Source organism: Oncorhynchus tshawytscha, linkage group LG28, assembly GCF_018296145.1.
Source record: "Oncorhynchus tshawytscha isolate Ot180627B linkage group LG28, Otsh_v2.0, whole genome shotgun sequence".
NCBI classification, from domain to species: Eukaryota; Metazoa; Chordata; class Actinopteri; order Salmoniformes; family Salmonidae; genus Oncorhynchus; species Oncorhynchus tshawytscha.
Window position 1 is genome coordinate 43,670,828 of NC_056456.1, and position 27,468 is coordinate 43,698,295.

At 43.9% G+C, this 27,468-nt stretch overlaps 1 protein-coding gene across 1 annotated transcript in view; it reads left to right on the forward strand.

The window, feature by feature from the left end:
• Positions 1-27,468, forward strand: part of LOC112226418 (piezo-type mechanosensitive ion channel component 2-like) — a 116,098-nt gene that overhangs the window by 75,389 nt on the left and 13,241 nt on the right. Inside the window, exons 28-42 of the mRNA XM_042307884.1 lie at positions 3,482-3,658; positions 4,114-4,266; positions 4,369-4,555; positions 4,814-4,977; positions 10,938-11,196; positions 17,331-17,513; positions 17,666-17,960; positions 19,721-19,853; positions 19,954-20,101; positions 20,264-20,478; positions 21,208-21,366; positions 22,371-22,518; positions 24,328-24,516; positions 24,635-24,730; positions 24,865-25,034. Coding sequence (XP_042163818.1) covers positions 3,482-3,658; positions 4,114-4,266; positions 4,369-4,555; positions 4,814-4,977; positions 10,938-11,196; positions 17,331-17,513; positions 17,666-17,960; positions 19,721-19,853; positions 19,954-20,101; positions 20,264-20,478; positions 21,208-21,366; positions 22,371-22,518; positions 24,328-24,516; positions 24,635-24,730; positions 24,865-25,034 — 2,676 coding nt within the window. The remainder of the gene's footprint in view (positions 1-3,481; positions 3,659-4,113; positions 4,267-4,368; positions 4,556-4,813; positions 4,978-10,937; positions 11,197-17,330; positions 17,514-17,665; positions 17,961-19,720; positions 19,854-19,953; positions 20,102-20,263; positions 20,479-21,207; positions 21,367-22,370; positions 22,519-24,327; positions 24,517-24,634; positions 24,731-24,864; positions 25,035-27,468) is intronic.

Below are 27,468 nucleotides of genomic sequence, written 5' to 3' on the forward strand. Positions count from 1 at the left end.
GATGTTAATGCGAGTGTAGCGAAATGCTTGTGCTTCTAGTTCTGACAATGCAGTAATAACCAACAAGTAATCTAACTAACAATTCCAAAACTACTGTCTTATACACAGTGTAAGGGGATAAAGAATATGTACATAAGGATATATGAATGAGTGATGGTACAGAGCAGCATAGGCAAGATACAGTAGATGGTATCGGGTACAGTATATACATATGAGATGAGTATGTAAACAAAGTGGCATAGTTAAAGTGGCTAGTGATACATGTATTACATAAGGATGCAGTCGATGATATAGAGTACAGTATATACGTATGCATATGAGATGAATAATGTAGGGTAAGTAACATTATATAGGGTAGCATTGTTTAAAGTGGCTAGTGATATATTTACATCATTTCCCATCAATTCCCATTATTAAAGTGGCTGGAGTTGAGTCAGTGTCAGTGTGTTGGCAGCAGCCACTCAATGTTAGTGGTGGCTGTTTAACAGTCTGATGGCCTTGAGATAGAAGCTGTTTTTCAGTCTCTCGGTCCCAGCTTTGATGCACCTGTACTGACCTTGCCTTCTGGATGATAGCGGGGTGAACAGGCAGTGGCTCGGGTGGTTGCTGTCCTTGATGATCTTTATGGCCTTCCTGTAACATCGGGTGGTGTAGGTGTCCTGGAGGGCAGGTAGTTTGCCCCGGTGATGCGTTGTGCAGACCTCACTACCCTCTGGAGAGCCTTACGGTTGAGGGCGGAGCAGTTGCCGTACCAGGCGGTGATACAGCCCGCCAGGATGCTCTCGATTGTGCATCTGTAGAAGTTTGTGAGTGCTTTTGGTGACAAGCCGAATTTCTTCAGCCTCCTGAGGTTGAAGAGGCGCTGCTGCTCCTTCTTCACGATGCTGTCTGTGTGAGTGGACCAATTCAGTTTGTCTGTGATGTGTATGCCGAGGAACTTAAAACTTGCTACCCTCTCCACTACTGTTCCATCGATGTGGATAGGGGGGTGTTCCCTCTGCTGTTTCCTGAAGTCCAAATGTGCAACCAGAGGGAAAACAATTCTAGATCACCTGTACTCCACACACAGGAACACGTACAAAGTTCTCCCTCGCCCTCCATTTGGTAAATCCGACCACAACTCTATCCTCCTGATTCCTGCTTACAAGCAAAAATTAAAGCAGGAAGCACCTGTGACTCGGTCTGTAAAAAAGTGCTCAGATGAAGCAGATTTTAATTTTTTTTTATTTCACCTTTATTTAACCAGGTGAACAAGTTCTCATTTACAATTGTGACCTGGCCAAGATAAAGCAAAGCAGTTCGACACATACAACGACACAGAGTTACACATGGAGTAAAACAAACATACAGTCAATAATACAGTATAAACAAGTCTATATACGATGTGAGCAAATGAGGTGAGAAGGGAGGGTAAAGGCAAAAAAAAGGCCATGGTGGCAAAGTAAATACAATATAGCAAGTAAAACACTGGAATGGTAGATTTGCAATGGAAGAATGTGCAAAGTAGAAATAAAAATAATGGGGTGCAAAGGAGCAAAATAAATAAATTAATTAAATACAGTAGGGAAAGAGGTAGTTGTTTGGGCTAAATTATAGGTGGGCTATGTACAGGTGCAGTAATCTGTGAGCTGCTCTGACAGTTGGTGCTTAAAGCTAGTGAGGGAGGTAAGTGTTTCCAGTTTCAGAGATTTTTGTAGTTTGTTCCAGTCATTGGCAGCAGAGAACTGGAAGCAGAGGCGGCCAAAGAAAGAATTGGTTTTGGGGGTGACTAGAGAGATATACCTGCTGGAGCGTGTGCTACAGGTGGGAGATGCTATGGTGACAGGACTGCTTTGCTAGGTCAGACTGGAATATGTTGTGGGATTCTTCCGATGGCATTGAGGAGTGCACCACATCAGTCACTGGCTTGTCAATAAGTGCATCGAGAACGTCGTACCCACAGTGACTGTACGCACATACCCCAACCAGAAGCCATGGATTACATGCAACATTCACACTGATCTAAATGGTAGAGCTGCCACTTTCAAGGTGCGAGACTCTAACCCGGAAACTTATAAGAAATCCTGCTATGCCCTCCTGATGAACCATCAAACAGGCAAAGCGCCAATACAGGACAAAGATCGAATCGTACTACACCAGCTCCGATGCTCGTCGGATGTGGCAGGGCCTGCAAACTATTACAGACTACAAAGGGAAGCACAGCCGCGAGCTGCCCAGTGACACGAGCCTACCAGACGAGCTAAATGACTTCTATGCTTGCTTTGAGGCAAACAACACTGAGGCATGCATGAGAGCATCAGCTGTTCCGGATGAATGTGTGATCACGCTCTCCGTAGCCGAAGTGAGTAAGACCTTTAAACAGGTCAACATTCACAAGGCTGCGGGGCCAGACGGAATACCAGGACGTGTACTCCGAGCATGCGCTGACCAACTGGCACGTGGCAAGTGTCTTCACTGACATTTTCAATCTGTCCCTGACTGAGTCTGTAATACCAACATGTTTCAAGCAGACCACCATAGTCCCTGTGCCCAAGAACACTAAGTTTTGGAACGGCCTAGTCAATGTCAAGACCTAACCCCAATTGAGATGCTGTGGCAGGACTTGAAACTAGCAGTTCATGCTTGAAAACCCACAAATGTCGCTGAGTTAAAGTAGTTCTGCATGGAAGATTGGGCCAAAATTCCTCCACAGCGACGTGAGAGACTGATCACCAACTACAGGAAGTGTTTGGTTGGAGTCGTTGCAGCTAAAGTTGGCACAACCAGTTAATGAGTGTAATTACTTATTCACACAGGGATTTTGCATAACTTTATTTATGAAATAATATATACAGGTATGTAATCGTTGTGTTATTTGTTCACTCAGGTTCCCTTTATCTAATAGTTGACTTGCCGAGTTAAATAAATGTTCAATACAAATTCAAATGAATTAGGTTTTGGTTGAAGATCTGATAACATTCAGTATTAAAAATATGCAAAAATAGAGATAATTAGAAAGAGGGGAAATGCTTTTTCACGGCACTGTATCTTCGAGAGACTGAGTAGAGTGCTTGAGATATCCTGTTATTGAGATATCCTGTTATTGAGATATCCTGTCATTGAGATATCCTGTCATTGAGATATCCTGTTATTGAGATATCCTGTTATTGAGATATCCTGTTATTGAGATATCCTGTTATTGAGATATCCTGTTATTGAGATATCCTGTTATTGAGATATCCTGTCATTGAGATATCCTGTTATTGAGATATCCTGTTATTGAGATATCCTGTCATTGTATTCTATATGTCATTCTATGGCTTGATCAGTATCTTCAGGATACAGGCTGAGAGGTGAGGAATTACATTCTACAGTGCATTCGGCCATAACCTCCCCACCAACTTTACCATTTGGAAACTCCCACATCGTTAGCCGTGTCATGTGAAAGCCATGTTGTAACCATTGTGTCATTCCACTCCTTTATTTCTCATCTCTCCGTCAGTGCCTACACTGAGGCCACCATGCTGTTCTCCCGCCAAGACACGCTGGACGAGCTGGACGGAATGCCGCCAGACATTCCTATTCCCAAAACCAGCGAGCGTGTCCGGCCCAAACTCTGTAAGATTTACGGCCTGGACGCTTCCAAGTCGACTGACAGCAGCAGTAGCCAAGTGTCCAGGTGCCTGGTCCAAGCCAAAAACCTCTTCCTCTTATTCCTCCTCCTCTTCCTCCCCTCACACACACATGTTCTGTTTATGGGTTGCTGATTATTCTCATCATTATATGTGGTTTGTTTCTGTTCCTCAAACTTCACAAACTACTGTCAATATGATTATTTTAGATGAATAGGATTATTCCCTTCACGTTGAATACGATGTCACTTTGTCAGTCAAGCTTTCTGTTCTCTCAACCAACGTTTGAAACTACACAACGATACATTGGCCTGTTGAGTGAGTGTCACCCAAATACTCTCAACTGTGTGAATACAGTACTGAGGAGTGACAGTAACCAGTAACTTCCTCTGTCTGTCTGTCTGTCTGTCTGTCTGTCTGTCTGTCTGTCTGTCTGTCTGTCTGTCTGTCTGTCTGTCTGTCTGTCTGTCTGTCTGTCTGTCTGTCTGTCTGTCCCCCACAGCGAGGCGACTCAGTGCATCACTCTCTATTCACGGCAAGGCACCAATGACACCATCGAGGAGGTGGATGACGAACAGGACCAGGGGGAGGACAGGCAGAACGAACCCTTGGGACCCTCACATCCGGAGACAGAGGAGGCTGAGGGAAGCCCCTGGTGGAGTGGTGGTGGTGGAGTGACCACTGAGGAGGAGGAGAGGGACCAGGGACAGTGGGATCCATGGGAGACTCCAGGCCCAGTGGAGGTCCCCTCCTTCAGGGTAGATGGTCCAACTTCGACCTTCCTGGCCCTTCGATCAGGGTCCCAGGACTGTACCACTGACAGTGACGATGGAGGTCTCCGGCAAGAGTACCGGAACACAGAGGAGCGGGACCGGGCGGGTCAGCTGGACACCTCGGATGCTCCAAACACCTCGGACACTGACGTGCCTTCCAGTTACAACAAGGTTGGTTCTCTATGTCCTTTGTCACTCTGAGTTGGTTCCGTTCTAGAGAGTTTTTCACTTCTGCTTTGCTTGCTTTTTGGGGTCGGGCCGGTTTACTGTAAAACACTTTGTGACAACTGCTCATGTTAAAACGGTTTTATAAAATACATTTGATTGATTGATTGATTGATAATTTGATTGCTCACACGGTAGCCCTTGGTAATTGTTGTATAATGAAAAGGGTAAACTAAATGAATTGTTATTATTTTTGTCATGGAGGCGGTGAGCTTTGACCGACTGGAGGTGAGTGAGGATGAGAGCGACAGGGACGATAAGAGGATGATGGCGATGACCCCAGACACCAGCCGGTCAGACTATCTGGACGATCCCCTGCTGCCCTCTCTGACCACTGAGCTGACCGCCAGCGAACTGCTGCTCAACAAGTAAGTGGATGAGACACACTAATGTTAATAATGTCTCTAGTTATGTACGGAGTGTAATATATATACAGTTGAAGTCAGAAGTTTACATTCACTTAGGTTGGAGTCATTAAAACTAGTTTTTCAACCACTCCACACATTTCTTGTTAACAAACTATAGTTTTGTCAAGTCAGTTAAGACATCTACTTTGTGCTTGACACAAGTCATTTTTCCAACTATTGTTTACAGACAGATTATATCACTAATAATTCACTGTATCACAATTCCAGTGAGTCAGAAGTTTACATACACTAAGTTGACTTTGCCTTTGCCTTTAAACAGCTTGGAAAATTCCAGAAAATGATGTCATGGCTTTAGAAGCTTCTGATAGGCTAATTGACATCATTTAAGTCAATTGGAAGTGTACCTGTGGATGTATTTCAAGGCCTACCTTCAAACTCAGTGCCTCTTTGCTTGACATCATGGGAAAATCAAAATAAATCAGCCAAGACCTCAGAAGAAAAATGGTAGACTTCCACAAGTCTGGTTCATCCTTGGGAGCAATTTCCAAATGCCTGAAGGTACCACGTTTATCTGTACAAACAATTGTACGCAAGTATAAACTCCATGGGACCGCGCAGCCATCACACCGCTCAAGACAGAGACGCGTTCTGTCTCCTAGAGATGAACGTACTTTGGTGTGAAAAGTGCAAATCAATCCCAGAACAACAGCAAAGGACCTTGTGAAGATGTTGGTGGAAACAAGTACAAAAGTATCTATATCCACAGTAAAACAAGTCCTATATCGACATTAAATGAAAGGCCACTCAGCAAGGAAGAAGTCACTGCTCCAAAACCACCATAAAAAAGCCAGACTACGGTTTGCAACTGCACATGGGAACAAAGATCGTATTTTTTGGAGAAATGTCCTCTGGTCTGATGAACTGTTTGGCCATAATGACCATCGTTATGTTTGGAGGAAAAAGGGGGAGACTTGCAAGCCGAAGAACACCATCCCAACCATGAAGCACGGGGGTGGCAGCATCATGTTGTGAGGGTGCTTTGCTGCAGGAGGGACTGGTGCACATCACAAAATAGATGATATCATGAGGCAGGACAATTATGTGGAAATATATAAGCAACACCTCAAGACATCAGTCAGGAAGTTAAAACTTGGTCGCAAATGGGTCTTCCAAATGGACAATGACCCCAAGCATACTTCCAAAGTTGTGGCAAAATGGCTTTAGGACAACAAAGTCAAGGTATTGGAGTGTCCATCACCAAGCCCTGACCTCAAACCTATAGAACATTTGTGGTCAGAACTGAAAAAGCATGTGTGAGCAATGAGTCCTACAAACCTGACTCAGTTACACCAGCTCTGTCAGGAGGAATGGGCCAAAATTAATCCAACTTATTGCGTGAAGCTTGTGGAAGGCTACCCAAAACATTTGACCCAAGTTAAACAATTTAAAGGCAATACTACCAAATACTAATTGGGTGTATGTAAACTTCTGACCCACTGGGAATATGATGAAAGAAACAAAAGCTGAAATAAATCATTCTCTGTTCTATTATTCTGACATTTCACATTCTTAAAATAAAGTGGTGATCCTAACTGACCTAAGATAGGGAATTTTTTACTAGGATTAAATGTCAGGAATTGTGAAAAACTGAGTTTAAATGTATTTGGCTGAGGTGTATGTAAACTTCCGACTTCAACTGTAGATCTAATCTATAGAGTGGAATTACAATAGAACAGTACTTCCCAAAACCGTTTTGTTGAACTGTGGAACATCTTGGTGTGTTTAAACATTCTGCGGCAAAATGTAAAAAAAATCTAAAATGTCCTTATTAGTGGTAATGACCTCCATCTCATCTGATCCATACTGCAAATCATCTATTTTCTGTGACAAACGTTTTTTTTTATAGATTAAAGTGTTTATTTGAATTATTGTCATAGTTCCTTACTCATAACGATTCATTTCCCTTTAAGAGCGTCCCACAAATCTGCACCAAAAAAAAAAGCACTACATGGCCAAAAGTATGTGGACACCTACTCGTCAAACATCTCATTCCTAAATTGTGGGCATTAATATTGAGTTGGTCCCTCCCTTTGCTGCTATAACAGCCTCCACTCTTCTGGGAAGGCTTTCCACTAGATGTTGGAACATTGCTGCTATAACAGCCTCCACTCTTCTAGGAAGGCTTTCCACTAGATGTTGGAACATTGCTGCTATAACAGCCTCCACTCTTCTAGGAAGGCTTTCCACTAGATGTTGGAACATTGCTGCGGGGACTTGCTTCCATTTAGCCATAAGAGCATTAGTGAGGTCGGGCACTGATGTTGAGCGATTAAGCCTGGCTCACAGTCTGCATTTCAATTCATCCCAAAGGTGTTCAATGGGGTTGCGGTCAGAGCTCTGCGCAGGCCAGTCAAGTTCTTCCACACCGAATTCAACAAACCATATCTGTATGCACTTTGTGCACGGGGGCATCGTCATGCTGAAACAGGAAAGGGCCTTCCCCAAACTGTTGCCACAAAGTTAGAAGCACAGAATAGTCTAGAATGTCATTTTATGCTGTAGCATTAAGATTTCCCTTCACTAGAACTAAGGTGCCCAGCCCAAACCAAAAAAAAACTGCCCCAAGCCATTATTCCTCATCCACCAAACTTTATACAGTAGTTGGCACTATACATTCGGGCAGATACCGTTCTCCTAGCATCCGCAAACCCAGATTCGTCCGTCGAACTGCCAGATGGTGAAGCGTGATTCATCACTCCAGAGAACACGTTTCAACGGTTCCTGAGTCCAATGGCAGTGAGCTTTACACTCCAGCCGACGCTTGGCATTATACATGGTGATCTTAGCTTATCTTATATCTGATATTGTGTTAGCTTGTGTGCGGCTGCTCGGCAATGGAAACCCATTTCATGAAGCTCCAGTCGAACAGTTATTGTGCTGACGTTGCTTCCAGAGGCAGATTGGTACTCGGTAGTGAGTGTTGCAACCGAGGACAGATGATTCTTATGCTTTACGCACTTCAGTACTCTGCAGTCCCGTTCTGTGAGTTTGCGTGGCCTACCACTTCAGTACTCTGCGGTCCTGTTCTGTGAGTTTGTGTGGCCTACCACTTCAGTACTCTGCGGTCCTGTTCAGTGAGTTTGTGACATACAGTACCAGAGGCTGTGGTCCAGCTAAGACCAGAGACATACAGTACCAGATGGTCCAGCTAAGACCAGAGACATACAGTACCAGATGGTTCAGCTAAGACCAGAGACATACAGTACTAGAGGCTGTGGTCCAGCTAAGACCAGAGACATACAGAACCAGATGGTTCAGCTAAGACCAGAGACAAACAGTACCAGATGGTTCAGCTAAGACCAGAGACATACAGTACCAGAGGCTGTGGTCCAGCTAAGAACAGAGACATACAGTACCAGATGGTTCAGCTAAGACCAGAGACATACAGAACTAGAAGCTGTGGTCCAGCTAAGACCAGAGACATGCAGTACCAGATGGTCCAGCTAAGACCAGAGACATACAGAACTAGAAGCTGTGGTCCAGCTAAGACCAGAGACATGCAGTACCAGATGGTTCAGCTAAGACCAGAGATATACAGAACCAGATGGTTCAGCTAAGACCAGAGACATGCAGTGCCAGATGGTTCAGCTAAGACCAGAGACGTACAGTACTAGATGGTCCAGCTAAGACCAGAGATATACAGTACCAGATGGTCCAGCTAAGACCAGAGACATACAGTACCAGATGGTTCAGCTAAGACCAGAGACATGCAGTACCAGATGGTTCAGCTAAGACCAGAGACATACAGTACCAGATGGTCCAGCTAATACCAGAGATATACAGTACCAGATGGCCCAGCTAAGACCAGAGATATACAGTACCAGATGGTCCAGCTAAGCCAGAGACATACAGTACCAGATGGTTCAGCTAAGACCAGAGACATACAGTACCAGATGGTTCGGGCTAAGACCAGAGACATACAGTACCAGAGGCTGTGGTCCAGCTAAGACCAGAGACATACAGAACCAGATGGCCCAGCTAAGACCAGAGACATACAGTACCAGATGGTTCAGCTAAGACCAGAGACAGACAGTACCAGATGGATCAGCTAAGACCAGAGACATACAGTACCAGATGGTTCAGCTAAGACCAGAGACATACAGTACCAGATGGTTCAGCTAAGACCAGAGACATACAGTACCAGATGGTCCAGCTAAGACCAGAGGCATACAGAACCAGATGGTTCAGCTAAGACCAGAGACATGCAGTACCAGATGGTTCAGCTAAGACCATAGACATACAGTACCAGATGGTCCAGCTAATACCAGAGATATACAGTACCAGATGGCCCAGCTAAGACCAGAGATATACAGTACCAGATGGTCCAGCTAAGCCAGAGACATACAGTACCAGATGGTTCAGCTAAGACCAGAGACATACAGTACCAGATGGTTCAGCTAAGACCAGAGACATACAGTACCAGATGGTTCAACTAAGACCAGAGACATACAGTACCAGAGGCTGTGGTCCAGCTAAGACCAGAGACATACATAACCAGATGGCCCAGCTAAGACCAGAGACATACAGTACCAGATGGTTCAGCTAAGACCAGAGACAGACAGTACCAGATGGTTCAGCTAAGACCAGAGACATACAGTACCAGATGGTTCAGCTAAGACCAGAGACATACAGTACCAGATGGTTCAGCTAAGACCAGAGACATACAGTACCAGAGGCTGTGGTCCAGCTAAGACCAGAGGCATACAGAACCAGATGGTTCAGCTAAGACCAGTACCAGACATACAGTACCAGATGGTTCAGCTAAGACCAGAGACATACAGTACCAGATGGTTCAGCTAAGACCAGAGACATGCAGTACCAGATGGTTCAGCTAAGACCAGAGACATACAGTACCAGATGGTCCAGCTAAGACCAGAGACATACAGTACCAGATGGTTCAGCTAAGACCAGAGACATACAGTACCAGATGGTTCAGCTAAGACCAGAGACATACAGTACCAGATGGTTCAGCAAAGACCAGAGACATACAGTACCAGATGGTTCAGCTAAGACATCGTGCTTTTATAACCCGTTTGCTATAGAGTATGGTGGAACACACCACATCTCAACATGACTACTGGGACTACCTGGAATTATTATCGGTTATCAAATACATTTTTCACTCTGAACATCATTCAACACCTTTAATCGCAAACCTTGATTCTAATAGGAAACATTCACACCTCCATCCTAGCTTGGTTGCCAGATATTTTTTTTGCACTTTAGCTAATATCTCCTCCCCCCCCCGCCCCGCCCGCACGCCCCCTCTCCCCCCTCCCTCTCTCCCCCCGCCCTCTCTCCCCCCCCTCTCCCCTCTCCCCCTCCCTCTCTCCCCTCCCTCCCCCCCCCCTCTCCCCCTCTCTATCCCCTCCCTCTCTCCCCCCGCCCTCTCTCCTCGCCCTCTCTCCCCCTCCCCCTCTCTATTCCCTCCCTCTCTCTATCCCCTCCCTCTCTCACCCACCCCCCCTCCCTCTCTCCCCCTCCCTCTCTCCCCCTCCCTCTCTATCCCCCCTCCCTCTCTCCCCCACCCTCTCTCCCCCTCCCTCTCTCCCCCCCCCTCTCTCCCCCTCTCCCTCCCTCCCCCCCCCTCTCCCCCTCTCTCCCCCTCCCCCCTCTCTCCCCCTCCCTCTCTCCCCCCCCCCTCCCTGTCTCCCCCCCTCCCTCTCTCCCCCCCCTCCCTCCCCCCCTCCCCCTCCCTCCCTCCCCCTCCCTCTCCCCCCCCTCCCTCTCTCCTCTCCCCCCCCCTCTCTCCTCTCCCCTCTCTCCCCCTCCCTCTCTCCCCCCCCTCTCTCTCCCCCTCCCTCCCTCCCTCCCCCTCCCTCTCTCCCCCTCCCTCCCTCCCCCTCTCTCCCCCTCCCTCTCTCCCCCTCCCTCCCTCTCTCCCCCTCCCTCTCCATCAGGATGTTCCATGATGAGGAGCTAGAGCAGTCAGAGCGGTTCTATGTGGGCCAGCCCCTGGTGCTCCAGTTGGTCTATGCCCTGTATAACATGCTGGTGGCCCACTCTGAGATGGTGTGTTACCTAGTCATCATCCTCAACAACATGCTGTCAGCCTCCTGCGTCACCCTGGTCCTCCCCATCCTCATCTTCCTCTGGGCCATGCTGTCGGTACCTAGACCCAGTAAGAGGTTCTGGATGACCGCCATCGTTTATACCGAGGTAATGTAGCCCTACATCCCAACCAGTACCCTATTCCCTATTTAGTACACTACTTTTAGCCAGGGGTCCAATTTGGGACCGAGAAAATAATGTATACTGCAATATGCTACATAGAACTACTGCACGTTAATCACATTACACTACTAGAGTCTATGACAGACGTAGACACTGCTATAGTCTATGACAGACATAGACACTGCTATAGTCTATGACAGACATAGACACTGCTATAGTCTATGACAGACATTGACACTGCTATAGTCTATGACAGACATTGACACTGCTATAGTCTATGACAGACATTGACACTGACTGACACTGCTATAGTCTATGACAGACATAGACACTGCATTGACACTGCTATAGTCTATGACAGACATTGACACTGCTACACTGCTATAGTCTATGACAGACATTGACACTGCTATACTGCTATAGTCTATGACAGACATAGACACTGCTACACTGCTATAGTCTATGACAGACATTGACACTGCTATACTGCTATAGTCTATGACAGACATAGACACTGCTATAGTCTATGACAGACATAGACACTGCTATAGTCTATGACAGACATTGACACTGCTATAGTCTATGACAGACATTGACACTGCTACACTGCTATAGTCTATGACAGACATTGACACTGCTATACTGCTATAGTCTATGACAGACATTGACACTGCTACACTGCTATAGTCTATGACAGACATTGACACTGCTATACTGCTATAGTCTATGACAGACATAGACACTGCTATAGTCTATGACAGACATAGACACTGCTATAGTCTATGACAGACATAGACACTGCTATAGTCTATGACAGACATTGACACTGCTATAGTCTATGACAGACATAGACACTGCTATAGTCTATGACAGACATTGACACTGCTATACTGCTATAGTCTATGACAGACATAGACACTGCTATAGTCTATGACAGACATTGACACTGCTATAGTCTATGACAGACATAGACACTGCTATAGTCTATGACAGACATTGACACTGCTACACTGCTATAGTCTATGACAGACATTGACACTGCTACACTGCTATAGTCTATGACAGACATAGACACTGCTATAGTCTATGACAGACATAGACACTGCTATAGTCTATGACAGACATAGACACTGCTATAGTCTATGACAGACATTGACACTGCTGTAGTCTATGACAGACATTGACACTGCTATAGTCTATGACAGACATTGACACTGCTACACTGCTATAGTCTATGACAGACATTGACACTGCTACACTGCTATAGTCTATGACAGACATAGACACTGCTGTAGTCTATGACAGACATTGACACTGCTATAGTCTATGACAGACATAGACACTGCTGTAGTCTATGACAGACATTGACACTGCTATAGTCTATGACAGACATAGACACTGCTATAGTCTGATGACATTGACACTGACACTGCTATAGTCTATGACAGACATTGACACTGCTATAGTCTATGACAGACATAGACACTGCTGTAGTCTATGACAGACATTGACACTGCTATAGTCTATGACAGACATTGACACTGCTACACTGCTATAGTCTATGACAGACGTAGACACTGCTATAGTCTATGACAGACGTAGACACTGCTATAGTCTATGACAGACGTAGACACTGCTATAGTCTATGACAGACATTGACACTGCTATAGTCTATGACAGACATTGACACTGCTATAGTCTATGACAGACATTGACACTGCTATAGTCCATGACAGACATTGACACTGCTACACTGCTATAGTCTATGACAGACATTGACACTGCTATAGTCTATGACAGACATAGACACTGCTATAGTCTATGACAGACATTGACACTGCTATAGTCTATGACAGACATTGACACTGCTATAGTCTATGACAGACATTGACACTGCTATAGTCTATGACAGACATTGACACTGCTATAGTCTATGACAGACATTGACACTGCTACACTGCTATAGTCTATGACAGATGTAGACACTGCTATACTGCTATAGTCTATGACAGACATTGACACTGCTTCACTGCTATAGTCTATGACAGACATTGACACTGCTGTAGTCTATGACAGACATTGACACTGCTATAGTCTATGACAGACATAGACACTGCTGTAGTCTATGACAGACATTGACACTGCTATGCTGCTATAGTCTATGACAGACATAGACACTGCTATAGTCTATGACAGACATAGACACTGCTATAGTCTATGACAGACATTGACACTGCTGTAGTCTATGACAGACATAGACACTGCTATAGTCTATGACAGACATTGACACTGCTATAGTCTATGACAGACATTGACACTGCTATAGTCTATGACAGACATTGACACTGCTATAGTCTATGACAGACATTGACACTGCTATAGTCTATGACAGACATAGACACTGCTATAGTCTATGACAGACATTGACACTGCTGTAGTCTATGACAGACATAGACACTGCTATAGTCTATGACAGACATTGACACTGCTATAGTCTATGACAGACATTGACACTGCTATAGTCTATGACAGACATAGACACTGCTATAGTCTATGACAGACATTGACACTGCTATAGTCTATGACAGACATAGACACTGCTATAGTCTATGACAGACATTGACACTGCTATAGTCTATGACAGACATAGACACTGCTATAGTCTATGACAGACATTGACACTGCTATAGTCTATGACAGACATAGACACTGCTATAGTCTATGACAGACATAGACACTGCTATAGTCTATGACAGACTATGGGATGCTATGGGATGCAATGGGATGCTATGCTATGGGATGCTATGGGATGCAATGGGATGCTATGCTATGGGATGCTATGGGATGCTATGGGATGCTATGCGATGGGATGCTATGGGATGCTATGCTATGGGATGCTATGCTATGCTATATAGAAGTATGAATTTAATATATTACACATGTACTTTCTATGATAGTTTTACAGTTATTACAATCCTTTACAATCCTTTAGATTAATATGTATAGTCTATGACCCTACACAATGAGTGTCTCTAAATGAACACAAATATCATGATACTTATCTCTAAGGAAGCCCCTGAAGAAAAATACAATCTTTGTGATGATATAATCCCAGATATAATCCCAGACTATTTACATTTGACATTTTAGTCATTCAGCAGACGTTCATATTCAGAGTGACTTACAGTCAGTTAATTTATCTGAAGAACAGTCATTAATCTGAAGAACAGTCAGTTCATTAATCTGAAGAACAGTCAGTTCATTCATCTGAAGTCATTAATCTGAAGAACAGTCAGTTCATTCATCTGAAGAACAGTCAGTTCATTCATCTGAAGAACAGTCAGTTCATTCATCTGAAGAACAGTCAGTTCATTCATCTGAAGAACAGTCAGTTCATTCATCTGAAGTCATTAATCTGAAGAACAGTCAGTTCATCTGAAGAACAGTCATTAATCTGAAGAACAGTCAGTTCATTCATCTGAAGAACAGTCAGTTCATTCATCTGAAGAACAGTCAGTTCATTCATCTGAAGAACAGTCAGTCAGTTCATTAATCTGAAGAAGAACAGTCAGTTAGTTCATTAATCTGAAGAACAGTCAGTTAATCTGAAGAACAGTCAGTTCATTAATCCGAAGTCATGAATCTGAAGAACAGTCAGTTCATTAATCTGAAGAACAGTCAGTTCATTAATCTGAAGAACAGTCAGTTCATTAATCTGAAGAACAGTCAGTTCATTAATCTGAAGAACAGTCAGTTCATTAATCTGAAGAACAGTCAGTTCATTAATCTGAAGAACAGTCAGTTCATTAATCTGAAGAACAGTCAGTCATTAATCTGAAGAACAGTCAGTTCATTCATCTGAAGAACAGTCAGTTCATTAATCTGAAGAACAGTCAGTTCATTAATCTGAAGAACAGTCAGTTCATTAATCTGAAGTCATTAATCTGAAGAACAGTCAGTTCATTAATCTGAAGAACAGTCAGTTCATTAATCTGAAGTCATTAATCTGAAGAACAGTCAGTTCATTAATCTGAAGTCATTAATCTGAAGAACAGTCAGTTCATTAATCTGAAGTCATTAATCTGAAGAACAGTCAGTTCATTCATCTGAAGCTTTTTTAAATTTATTTTTACCGTTATTTAACAAGTCAATTAAGAACAAATCCTTTTTTACAATACCAGGAGGCAAAAGGCCTCCTGCAGGGACGGGTGGCTGGTATTAAACATAAAAATGTAGGACAAAACACACATCACAAGAAGAGAGATACCACAACATTACATGAAGAGAGACCTAAGACAACAACACAGCATGGTAGAAACACATGACAGCTCAGCATGGTAGCCACACAACATGACAGCAACATGGTAGCAGCACAACATGGTAGCAGCATGTGGAAACGTCTAGGAGCAACAACTGCTCAGCCGCGAAGTGGTAGACCAAACAAGCTCACAGAGCGCGTAAAAATGGTCTGTCGTTGGTTGCAACACTCATGACCGAGTTCCAAACTGCCTCTGGAAGCAACGTCAGCACAAGATCTGTTCGTTGGGAGCTTCATGAAATGGGTTTCCATGGTTGAGCAGCCGCACACAAGCCTAAGATCACCATGCGCAACGCAGTGGAAAAGTGTTCTCTGGAGTGATGAATAACGCTTCACCATCAGGCAGTCCGACGGACGAATCTGGGTTTGGCGGATGCAAGGAGAACGTTACTTGCCCGAATGCATAGCACAATCTGTAAAGTTTGGGGGAGGAGGAATAATGGTCTGGGGCTTTTTGTCATGGTTCAGACGAGGTCACTTCGTACCAGTGAAGGAAAACCTTAACGCTACAGCAGACAATGACATTCTAGACGATTCTGTGCCTCCAACTTTGTGGCAACAGTTTGGGAAAGGCTTTTTGCTGTTTCAGCATGACAATGCCCCCGTGCACAAAGCGAGGTCCATGCAGAAATGGTTTATCGAGATCGGTGTGGAAGAACTTGACTGGCCTGCACAGAGCCTGGACCTAAACCCCATCAAACACGTTTGGGGTGAATTGGAACGCCGGCTGCGAGCCAAGCCTAATTGCCCAACATCAGTGCCCGACCTCACTAATGCTCTTGTGGCTGAATGGATGCAAGTCCCCAGTAGATGTTCCAACATCTACTGGAAAGCCTTCCCCGAAGAGTGAAAGCCAGTATAGCAGCAAAGGGGGGGACCAACTCCATATTAATGCCCATGATTTTGGAATGAGATGTTTGACAAACAGGTGTATACTTTTGGCCATGTTGTGTATTTTTTTTGGTGCAGATTTGTGGGACGCTCTTAAAGGGGAAATGAATCCTTATGAGTAAGGAACTATGACAATAATTCAAATAAACACTTTAATCTATAAAAAAAAGTAAAACATTTGTCACAGAAAATAGATGATTTGCAGTATGGATCAGATGAGATGGAGGTCATTACCACTAATTAGGACATTTTAGATATGCCGCAGAATGTTTAAACACACCAAGATGTTCCACAAGCAGATGTCCACATACTTTTGGTCATGTAGTGTATCTAATTTATTCACACCTCTGAGTCAATACATGTTAGAATCACCTTTGGCAGCGATTTCAGCTATGAGTCTATCTGGTCTCCCCTAAGAGCTTTGCACACCTGGATTGTACAATATTTGCACGTATATTGTTTTTCTAAATCTTCAAGCTCTGTCAAGTTGGTTGTTGATCATTGCTAGTCAGCCATTTTCAATATTATAATATATAATATATATAATATTTAAAAATATTCAGTTTCGGGGTTCGAAAAAATGAGTGCAGAATGCTAACTCCCGTTCGTGTAAGCTGGTAGCATAGCTAGTTATATACAAACCGCCGATGGTACTTTTTATAAGTGCAATGCAGTTGATGATGACATCAACATGTATTGGGGTTGACCTCCATACCATTATACTCAGATTTTTTTTTACCTCAACATGGTGTGAAAGACACATAGAAACAGTAGGCAAATTTTTCTGGGGGCCAATCAGGAAATTGAGTGGCGTTGCCATGGCATTTCCATTGTTTCAGCGAAATGCGATGGGATCTCTTTACTGCATCTATACTATTGTCGGGTTTTATTTGCATGTCTTCTCTTCTAGGTCGCCATCGTCATCAAGTACTTCTGCCAGTTTGGCTTCTTTCCCTTCAACCAGAACCCGAAGGTGAACGGGAATAAACCCTACCACCCTCCAAACATCATCGGAGTGGAGAAGAAAGATGGATACGTCGTCTATGACCTCATACAGCTTCTGGCGCTCTTCTTCCACAGGTCCATCCTGAAGGTACGTCTGATCTAGGATCAGGTCTTTCAGGTCTTTGTTATTATCAAATAGGTATTACTTACATCTCTTGGTCTCAGATCGTAATACAATGTGATTGTTTTGTTTCGTACTCTATTGGTACCCTACCTTTCCTCTACACTCTCCCGTCGTAGTGTCATGGTCTCTGGGACGAAGACGACCTTAAGGACACCAAGAAGGAGATCCTTCGCCAGGACACTGAGTCGAAGGAAGACAAGAAGGAGAGGGACGCCACTCCCGTGCCGTTCTACTCCCGCGAGAGGAAGGGGTCGACACAGACCCTCAGGTCTATAAATCTGGGCGTGGGCACCTCCGTGGACTCCATGCACTACCTCCAGCAACAGCAGCAGACCTACCAGAGAAGAAAGAGCTCCAGTGGAGGGTCTCATATCTCCCACCAGTCAGTCCACTCTGTACGCTCCAAGAGAGGTCAGGGACATACTTTACTTGGCAACTTTACATTTACATTCCACATGTTAGTCATTTAGCAGACGCTCTTATCCAGAGCGACTTAGTGAGTGTCTTCCATTTTCATATTTCTTCGTGCTTGTCCCCCATGGGATTCGAACCCACAACCCTGGCATTGCAAGTGCCATGCACTCTATACTCTACTTTCCTTGGCTACTTACTGTATGTAATGTGGCTACTTACTGTACTTTACTTGACTACTTACTGTACTTTACTTGACTACTTACTGTACCTTACTTGACTTGACTACTTACTGTACCTTACTTGACTTGACTACTTACTGTACCTTACTTGACTTGACTACTTACTGTACCTTACTTTACTTGACTACTTACTGTACTTTACTTGGCTACTTACAGTACTTGACTTGACTACTTACTGTAACTTACTTTACTTGGCTACTTACTGTACTTTACTTGACTACTTACTGTACATTACTTTACTTGACTACTTACTGTACCTTACTTGACTTGACTACTTACTGTACCTTACTTTACTTGACTACTTACTGTACTTTACATTACTTGACTACTTACTGTACCTTACTTTACGTGGCTACTTACTGTACTTTACTTGGCTACTTACTGTACTTTACTTGAATTGACTACTTACTGTACCTTACTTTACTTGAGTACTTACTGTACCTTACTTGACTACTTACTGTACCTTACTTTACTTGGCTATTTACTGTACCTTACTTTACTTGACTACTTACTGTACTTTACTTGACTACTTATTGTACCTTACTTTACTTGGCTACTTACGGTACCTTACTTTACTTGACTACTTACTGTACCTTACTTGACTTGACTACTTACTGTACCTTACTTTACGTGGCTACTTACTGTACTTTACTTGGCTACTTACTGTACTTTACTTGACTTGACTACTTACTGTACTTTACTTGACTACTTACTGTACTTAACTTGGCTACTTACTGTACATTACTTTAAGTGGCTACTTACTGTACTTTACTTGACTACTTACTGTAACTTACCTTACTTGACTACTTACTGTACTTTACTTTACTTGACTACTTACTGTACCTTACTTGACTTCTTACTGTACCTTACTTTACTTGACTACTTACTGTACCTTACTTTACTTGGCTACTTACTTACTGTACTTTACTTGACTACTTACTGTACTTTACTTGGCTACTTACTTTACTTTACTTGACTACTTACTTTACTTTACTACTTACTGTACTTTACTTGACTACTTAATGTACTTTACTTGACTACTTACTGTACCTTACTTTACTTGACTACTTACTGTACCTTACTTTACGTCGCTACTTACTGTAATTTACTTGACTACTTACTGTACCTTACTTTACTTGACTACTTACTGTACCTTACTTTACTTGACTACTTACTGTAGATTACTTTACTTGACTACTTACTGTACTTTATTTGACTTGACTACTTACTGTACCTTACTTTACTTGACTACTTACTGTACCTTACTTTACATGACTACTTACTGTACTTTACTTGACTACTTACTGTACTTTACTTGACTACTTAATGTACCTTACTTTACTTGACTACTTACTGTACCTTACTTGCCTACTCACTTAACTTACCAACTTATTTTACTTAGCTAATTAGCCACTTTACTTTACAATAGGGATGGGGCCTTGCTCAATACATTTAGAGATGTAAGCTCATTAAATCTAGCCTTTAGCTTGTTGACATGCGTTGCCATCGTTTCCCCAGGCAGCACCAACTCCAGGAACAGTAGCCGTAGAGATTGGAGTGAGGTGTCAGTGCAGCAGAAGACCAAGAAACAGCTGATCATGGAGAAACTCAAAGAACAGATGATCAAAGCCAAGACCTTCACTATCAAGAGGTGGGTTTGATTGATTGATTAATTGATTTATTAAATGGCTCTTTGTCATAAAATTAACCTAGCATAATATTCTTGTACATTTGTTTTGTATTCTCTCCAGGACCATGAAGGTGTACCTGCCCATCCGTCAGTTCTTCTACAACCTGGTCCATCCAGAGTACAGTGCTTTGACAGATGTCTATGTCCTCATGTTCCTGGCCGACACCGTCGACTTCATCATCATCGTCTTCGGTTTTTCTGCTTTTGGGGTACGTACGTGTAGCTAGTCTCTTTACATTTGACATGATCTTATCATCCCGTTGGAAACAGTCAACAGGGTCCTGTGTGCCTCAGTCGGTGCCTCATGGGTTCAATTCCCGCTCTGATCACATATTAAAAATGTGACATTAATTACTTCTTCTTCTCCTCAGAAACACTCAGCGGGAGCCGACTTCACGTCGTCTCTGTCGGAGGACCAGGTTCCCGGAGCCTTCCTGGTGATGATTCTGATCCAGTTTGGGACCATGGTGGTGGATCGGGCCCTGTACCTCAAGAAGACAGTGCTGGGGAAGGTCATCTTCCAGGTGATCCTGGTGTTCGGGATCCACTTCTGGATGTTCTTCATCCTCCCCGGACTCTCTGATAGGTAAATACTCACCTTGTGATGTTCATTTGTTAATTGGTTAATTAGTTACGGGATCCATATCTGTATGTTCTTCATCTTGCCCAGACTCCGAGGTAACAACCATTCCAAACACTTCCTATAAATACCCTCTTCATAATGCACTATAATCACATGTATAATGCTTTATATGCTAAAGGTCATCATTTATTTCTGGATGTTCTTCATCCTGCCTGGAGTCACTGAGAAATAGACTTCCCTCCTTTCTGTGTTAATTAGCTAATTCATCTGATATAAATTCATTTGATTGATTGAATTAGTTAATTTGTAAACATATCAATTTTTTTCAGATCTGCATGAGTCCCTATGGGGTAGGGGCTTGTGATCGATTAAGGATGTATCATTAGTAACCGTGTTTAGCTTTAGTGACTGTGTTTATCATTAGTAGCTGTGTTTATCATTAGTAACCATGTTTATCATTAGTAGCTGTGTTTATCATTAGTAACCGTGTTTATCATTAGTAGCCGTGTTTATCATTAGTAACAGTGTTTATCATTAGTAACCGTGTTTATCATTAGTAACCGTGTTTATCATTAGTAACCGTGTTTATCATTAGTAACCGTGTTCAGCATTAGTAACCGTGTTCAGCATTAGTAACCGTGTTCAGCATTAGTAACTGTGTTTATCATTAGTAACCGTGTTCAGCATTAGTAACCGTGTTTATCAGGGATTGTACCTCTGTCCACTTTGCAGGCGTTTCAATGAGAACACAGTAGCCAAGCTGTGGTACTTTATCAAGTGTATCTACTTTGGGCTGTCAGCCTATCAGATCCGCTGTGGCTACCCCACCAGGGTCCTGGGTAACTGCCTCACCAAGAGCTACAACTACACCAACCTCTTCATGTTTCAAGGGTGAGTATGGACACGGTAGGATGTAGTAAGACATTCAACTCATATATTCAAGTCACATTCAACATACAGTGACTTGGGAAAATATTCAGACTCCTTTTTGTTACGTTACAGCTAAAACCTACACACAATACCCCATAATGACAAATCGAAAATTAAATGTTTTTATTGCAAATTTATGAAAACATTTAAAACAGAAATACCTTATTTACATCAGTATTCAGACCCTTTGCTATGAGACTCGAAATTGAGCTCAAGTGCATCCTGTTTACATTGATCATCCTTGAGATTTTTCTGCAACTTCTCTGGATTCCACCATTGGGAAACCTGCTCCAGAGCGCTCAGGACCTCAGACTGGGGCGAAGGTTCACCTTCCAACAGGACAACGACCCTAAGCACACAGGTAAGACAAGGCAGGAGTGGCTTTGGGGCAAGTCTCTGAATGTCCTTGAGTGGCCCAGCCAGAGCCTGGACTTGAACCTGATCTAACATCACAAACAGCTGTGCTGCGACACTCCCCATCCAACCTGACAGAGCGTGAGAGGATCTGTGGAGAAGAATGGGAGAAATTCCACAAATACAGGTGTGCCAAACGTCATACCAAAGAAGACTCAAGGCTGTAATCGCTGCCAAAGGTGCTTCAACAAAGTACTGATTAAAGCTAAATTTTCTACAAACCTGTTTTTGCTTTGTCATTATGGGTTAATGTGTGTTGATTGATAAGGGGGAAAAAACTATTTAATCCATTTTAGAATAAGACTGTAACTTAACAAAATGTGGAAAAAGGGGTCAAGGGTTCTGAATACTTGTAGAATGTACTGAATACCACTGTTGCACAATGTGCAAGTCTCAAATTGTGCACCAGGGTTGTAGTACTCAAGTCCCGGACTCGTAACTTGACTCAGACTCGACCAGTAGTCATAAATTCTCTCTCCCATAATTCAACATGCTACATATGAGAAATAGGCTGTGAATTGAGTGTCCTAACCCCAGTGTTCCCCTTCCAGGTTCCGTATGATCCCGTTCCTGTCTGAGTTGCGTGCGGTGATGGACTGGGTCTGGACCGACACCTCTCTGTCTTTATCCTCTTGGATCTGTGTGGAAGATATCTACGCTCACATCTTCGTCCTCAAGTGCTGGAGGGAGTCAGAGAGGGTATGTTGTGTATCCTCCACCGAAAGCTTCACACCTCTTTACTTTTTCCACATTTTGTTGTGTTACAGATGGAAATTCAGATGAATTAAATTGGGATTATTTTTTTTGTCACTTGCCTACACACAATACCCCATAATGTCAAAGTGAAATTATGTTTATAGACATTTTTACTAATGAATTAAAAATGAAAAGCTGAAATGTCTTGGGTTAATAAGTATTCAACCCCTTTGTTATGGCAAGCCTAAATAACTTCAGGAGGTACCCTCAGTCCACACCTATAGTCCTCCTCTCCACTCCAGTTGTATCCTCAGTCCACACCTATAGTCCTCCTCTCCACTCCAGTTGTATCCTCAGTCCACACCTATAGTCCTCCTCTCCCCTCCAGTTGTATCCTCAGTCCATAACTACAGTCCTCCTCTCCCCTCCAGTTGTATCCTCAGTCCACACCTATAGTCCTCCTCTCCACTCCAGTTGTATCCTCAGTCCATAACTATAGTCCTCCTCTCCCCTCCAGTTGTATCCTCAGTCCATAACTACAGTCCTCCTCTCCACTCCAGTTGTATCCTCAGTCCATAACTACAGTCCTCTCCTCTCCAGTGGTATCCTCAGTCCATAACTATAGTCCTCCTCTCCAGTGGTATCCTCAGTCCATAACTACAGTCCTCCTCTCCAGTGGTATCCTCAGTCCCACACTTATAGTCCTCTCCTCTCCAGTGGTATCCTCAGTCCATAACTATAGTCCTCCTCTCCAGTGGTATCCTCAGTCCATAACTACAGTCCTCCACTCCAGTGGTATCCTCAGTCCACACCTATAGTCCTCCTCTCCCCTCCAGTTGTATCCTCAGTCCATAACTACAGTCCTCTCCTCTCCAGTGGTATCCTCAGTCCATAACTACAGTCCTCCACTCCAGTGGTATCCTCAGTCCACACTTATAGTCCTCTCCTCTCCAGTGGTATCCTCAGTCCATAACTACAGTCCTCCACTCCAGTTGTATCCTCAGTCCATAACTACAGTCCTCCACTCCAGTGGTATCCTCAGTCCACACATATAGTCCTCTCCTCTCCAGTTGTATCCTCAGTCCATAACTACAGTCCTCCACTCCAGTGGTATCCTCAGTCCACACTTATAGTCCTCCTCTCCACTCCAGTGGTATCCTCAGTCCACACCTATAGTCCTCCTCTCCCCTCCAGTTGTATCCTCAGTCCATAACTACAGTCCTCCACTCCAGTGGTATCCTCAGTCCACACCTATAGTCCTCCTCTCCCCTCCAGTTGTATCCTCAGTCCATAACTACAGTCCTCCATCCAGTGGTATCCTCAGTCCACACCTATAGTCCTCCTCTCATGTCTCCTCCAGTTGTATCCTCAGTCCACACTTATAGTCCTCTCCTCTCCAGTGGTATCCTCAGTCCACACTTATAGTCCTCCTCTCCCCTCCAGTGGTATCCTCAGTCCACACTTATAGTCCTTCTCTCCCCTCCAGTTGTATCCTCAGTCCACACTTATAGTCCTCTCCCCTCCAGTTGTATCCTCAGTCCATAACTACAGTCCTCCACTCCAGTGGTATCCTCAGTCCACACTTATAGTCCTCTCCCCCCCAATTGTATCCTCAGTCCATAACTACAGTCCTCCACTCCAGTGGTATCCTCAGTCCACACTTATAGTCCTCTTCTCTCCAGTGGTATCCTCAGTCCACACTTATAGTCCTCTCCTCTCCAGTGGTATCCTCAGTCCACACTTATAGTCCTCTCCTCTCCAGTGGTATCCTCCGTCCATAACTATAGTCCTGCTCTCCCCCTCCCCCTCCAGAGATACCCCCAGCCGCGGGGCCAGGCGAAGAAGCCGGTGGTGAAGTATGGGATGGGAGGGATGATCGTCATGCTTCTGATCTGTATCATCTGGTTCCCTCTACTCTTCATGTCTCTGATCAAGTCTGTGGTGGGGGTGGTCAACAGACCACTGGATGTCTCCTTCTCCATCACCCTGGCCGGGTTCCAGGTGCTGTAGCAGCTCAGAACCTAGGCTCTACTACTGATAGGTCCATCAGTTGATCGGTATCAGTCAGTCAGACAGTTTTTTTGTTCTGTAGATTACATCTCTATGTTATGTTTTCCAGCCGATCTTCACTATGAGTGCTCAGCAGAACCAGCTCAGAGAAGTCTCCAAACATGACATCCATGGCACCTTCATGAGCTCATACCAGTCCTATCCTGTAAGTACACGGTTACAAGTATTTTATGCGACTACTATGTGTGTTGTCTCACTGGGTTGGTAGGCCGAACATGGGACAAATCTCCATAGTAACCGAGGGACAATATTCTCATCCCTCCTGTCCTCCCCCAACAGGAAGCGATGAGGTGGTTGGAGTATTACATGCCAGAGGATCTGACCATAGCTGAGTTGGAGGGAAGCTCTAACAGTCTGTGGACAATCAGTCCTCCCAGTAGAACTAACATCATGGAGATGCTCAGCTCCAAGGAGCAGTTCCCCATCACTGTAGCTTGGTCTATCCAACGGTAAGAACAGTTCCCCATCACTGTAGCTTGGTCTGTCCAACGGAGCAGTATAGAGTAGAGTAGAGCAGAGCAGTATAGAGTAGAGTAGAGCAGAGCAGTATATAGTAGAGTAGAGCAGAGTAGAGCAGTATAGTAGTGTAGATTAGTGTAGAGTAGAGCAGTATAGTAGTGTAGATTAGTGTAGAGTAGAGTAGAGCAGAGTAGAGCAGTATAGTAGAGTAGAGTAGAGCAGTATAGTAGTGTAGAGTAGAGCAGTAGAGTAGAGCAGAGTAGAGCAGTATAGTAGTGTAGATTAGTGTAGAGTAGAGCAGTATAGTAGAGTAGAGCAGAGTAGAGCAGTATAGTAGAGCAGTATAGAGCAGTATAGTAGAGTAGAGCAGTATAGTAGTGTAGATTAGTGTAGAGTAGAGCAGTATAGTAGAGTAGAGCAGAGTAGAGCAGTATAGTAGAGCAGAGTAGAGCAGTATAGTAGAGTAGAGCAGTAGAGTAGAGCAGTAGAGCAGTAGAGTAGAGCAGTATAGTAGGGTAGAGCAGTATAGTAGGGTAGAGCAGTAGAGTAGAGCAGTATAGTAGATCAGTAGAATAGAGCAGTATAGTAGGGTAGAGCAGTAGAGTAGGGTAGAGCAGTATAGTAGATCAGTAGAGTAGAGCAGTATAGTAGGGTAGAGCAGTATAGTAGGGTAGAGTAGAGCAGTATAGTAGAATAGAGCAGTATAGTAGGGTAGAGTAGAGCAGTATAGTAGAATAGAGCAGTATAGTAGGGTAGAGTAGAGCAGTATAGTAGGGTAGAGCAGTATAGTAGGGTAGAGTAGAGCAGTATAGTAGGGTAGAGCAATAGAGGGTAGAGCAGTGTAGTAGAGCAGTAGAGCAATATAGTAGGGTAGAGAAGTAGAGTAGAGCAGTATAGTAGAATAGAGCAGTATAGTAGGGTAGAGTAGAGCAGTATAGTAGGGTAGAGTAGAGCAGTATAGTAGGGTAGAGTAGAGCAGTATAGTAGAATAGAGCAGTATAGTAGGGTAGAGTAGAGCAGTATAGTAGAATAGAGCAGTATAGTAGGGTAGAGTAGAGCAGTATAGTAGGGTAGAGTAGAGCAGTATAGTAGGGTAGAGTAGAGCAGTATAGTAGAGTAGAGTAGAGCAGTATAGTAGAGTAGAGTAGAGCAGTATAGTAGGGTAGAGTAGAGCAGTATAGTAGAGTAGAGCAGAGCAGTATATAGTAGAGTAGAGAAGAGCAGTATAGTAAAATAGAGCAGTATAGTAGGGTAGAGTAGAGCAGTATAGTAGAATAGAGCAGTATAGTAGAGTAGAGCAGTATAGTAGAATAGAGCAGTATAGTAGGGTAGAGTAGAGCAGTATAGTAGGGTAGAGTAGAGCAGTATAGTAGAATAGAGCAGTATAGTAGGGTAGAGTAGAGCACCAGTACCAGTACCCCCTGTATATAGCCTCCACATTGACTCTGTACCGGTACACCCTGTATATAGCCTCCACATTGACTCTGTACCGGTACCCCCTGTATATAGCCTCCACATTGACTCTGTACCGGTACCCCCTGTGTATAGCCTCCACATTGACTCTGTACCGGTACCCCCTGTATATAGCCTCCACATTGACTCTGTACTGGTACCCCCTGTATATAGCCTCCACATTGACTCTGTACCAGTACCCCCTGTATATAGCCTCCACATTGACTCTGTACCGGTACCCCCTGTATATAGCCTCCACATTGACTCTGTACCGGTACCCCCTGTATATAGCCTCGTTATTTTTGCTCTTTCGTTTTTTAGTTTATGTGGAAGGACCACCAGAGGGCAGGCTGGACTCACGGATAGTAGCCCAACTTGTATTGACAGAAATCCCTCAATAGAGAGCTGTGTTTGATCAACAAAACCTACTCCTGACTCGTTTATTCCACCTTTCCGCTTTAGAGTGACGCCAAATGACTTGGTCCGCTCACTTTTAGTTTATTTAGTGAATATTTTTTTATAGAACTCTTATTTTTCTTTAAAATGTGTGTACCGTTGACACCAGGCGGGATGGGGCCATGGACTCATGCTGATTACGCCAAATCCTGACTCTGCCGTCAGCATGACGCAACAGGATCTGGGATTTCGTCGGGCCAGGCAATGTTTTTCCACTGATAGGAACCCAGTGTGGTTGTCTGCCACAATAGCCAATCCGTGACAAGAACCTACGGGTTGTGTGTTCCGAGATGCCGTTCTGCACACCACTGTTGTACAGTACCACTGTTGTACAGTACCACTGTTGTACAGTACCACTGTTGTACAGTACCACTGTTGTACAGTACCGTTATTTACCTGTTTGTGGCTCGCCTGTTAGCTTGCACCATTCTTGCCTTTCTCCTTCGACCTCTCTCATCAACGAGCTGTTTTCAGCCACAGGACTGCCGCTGACTGGATGTGTTCTGTTTGTCTCAC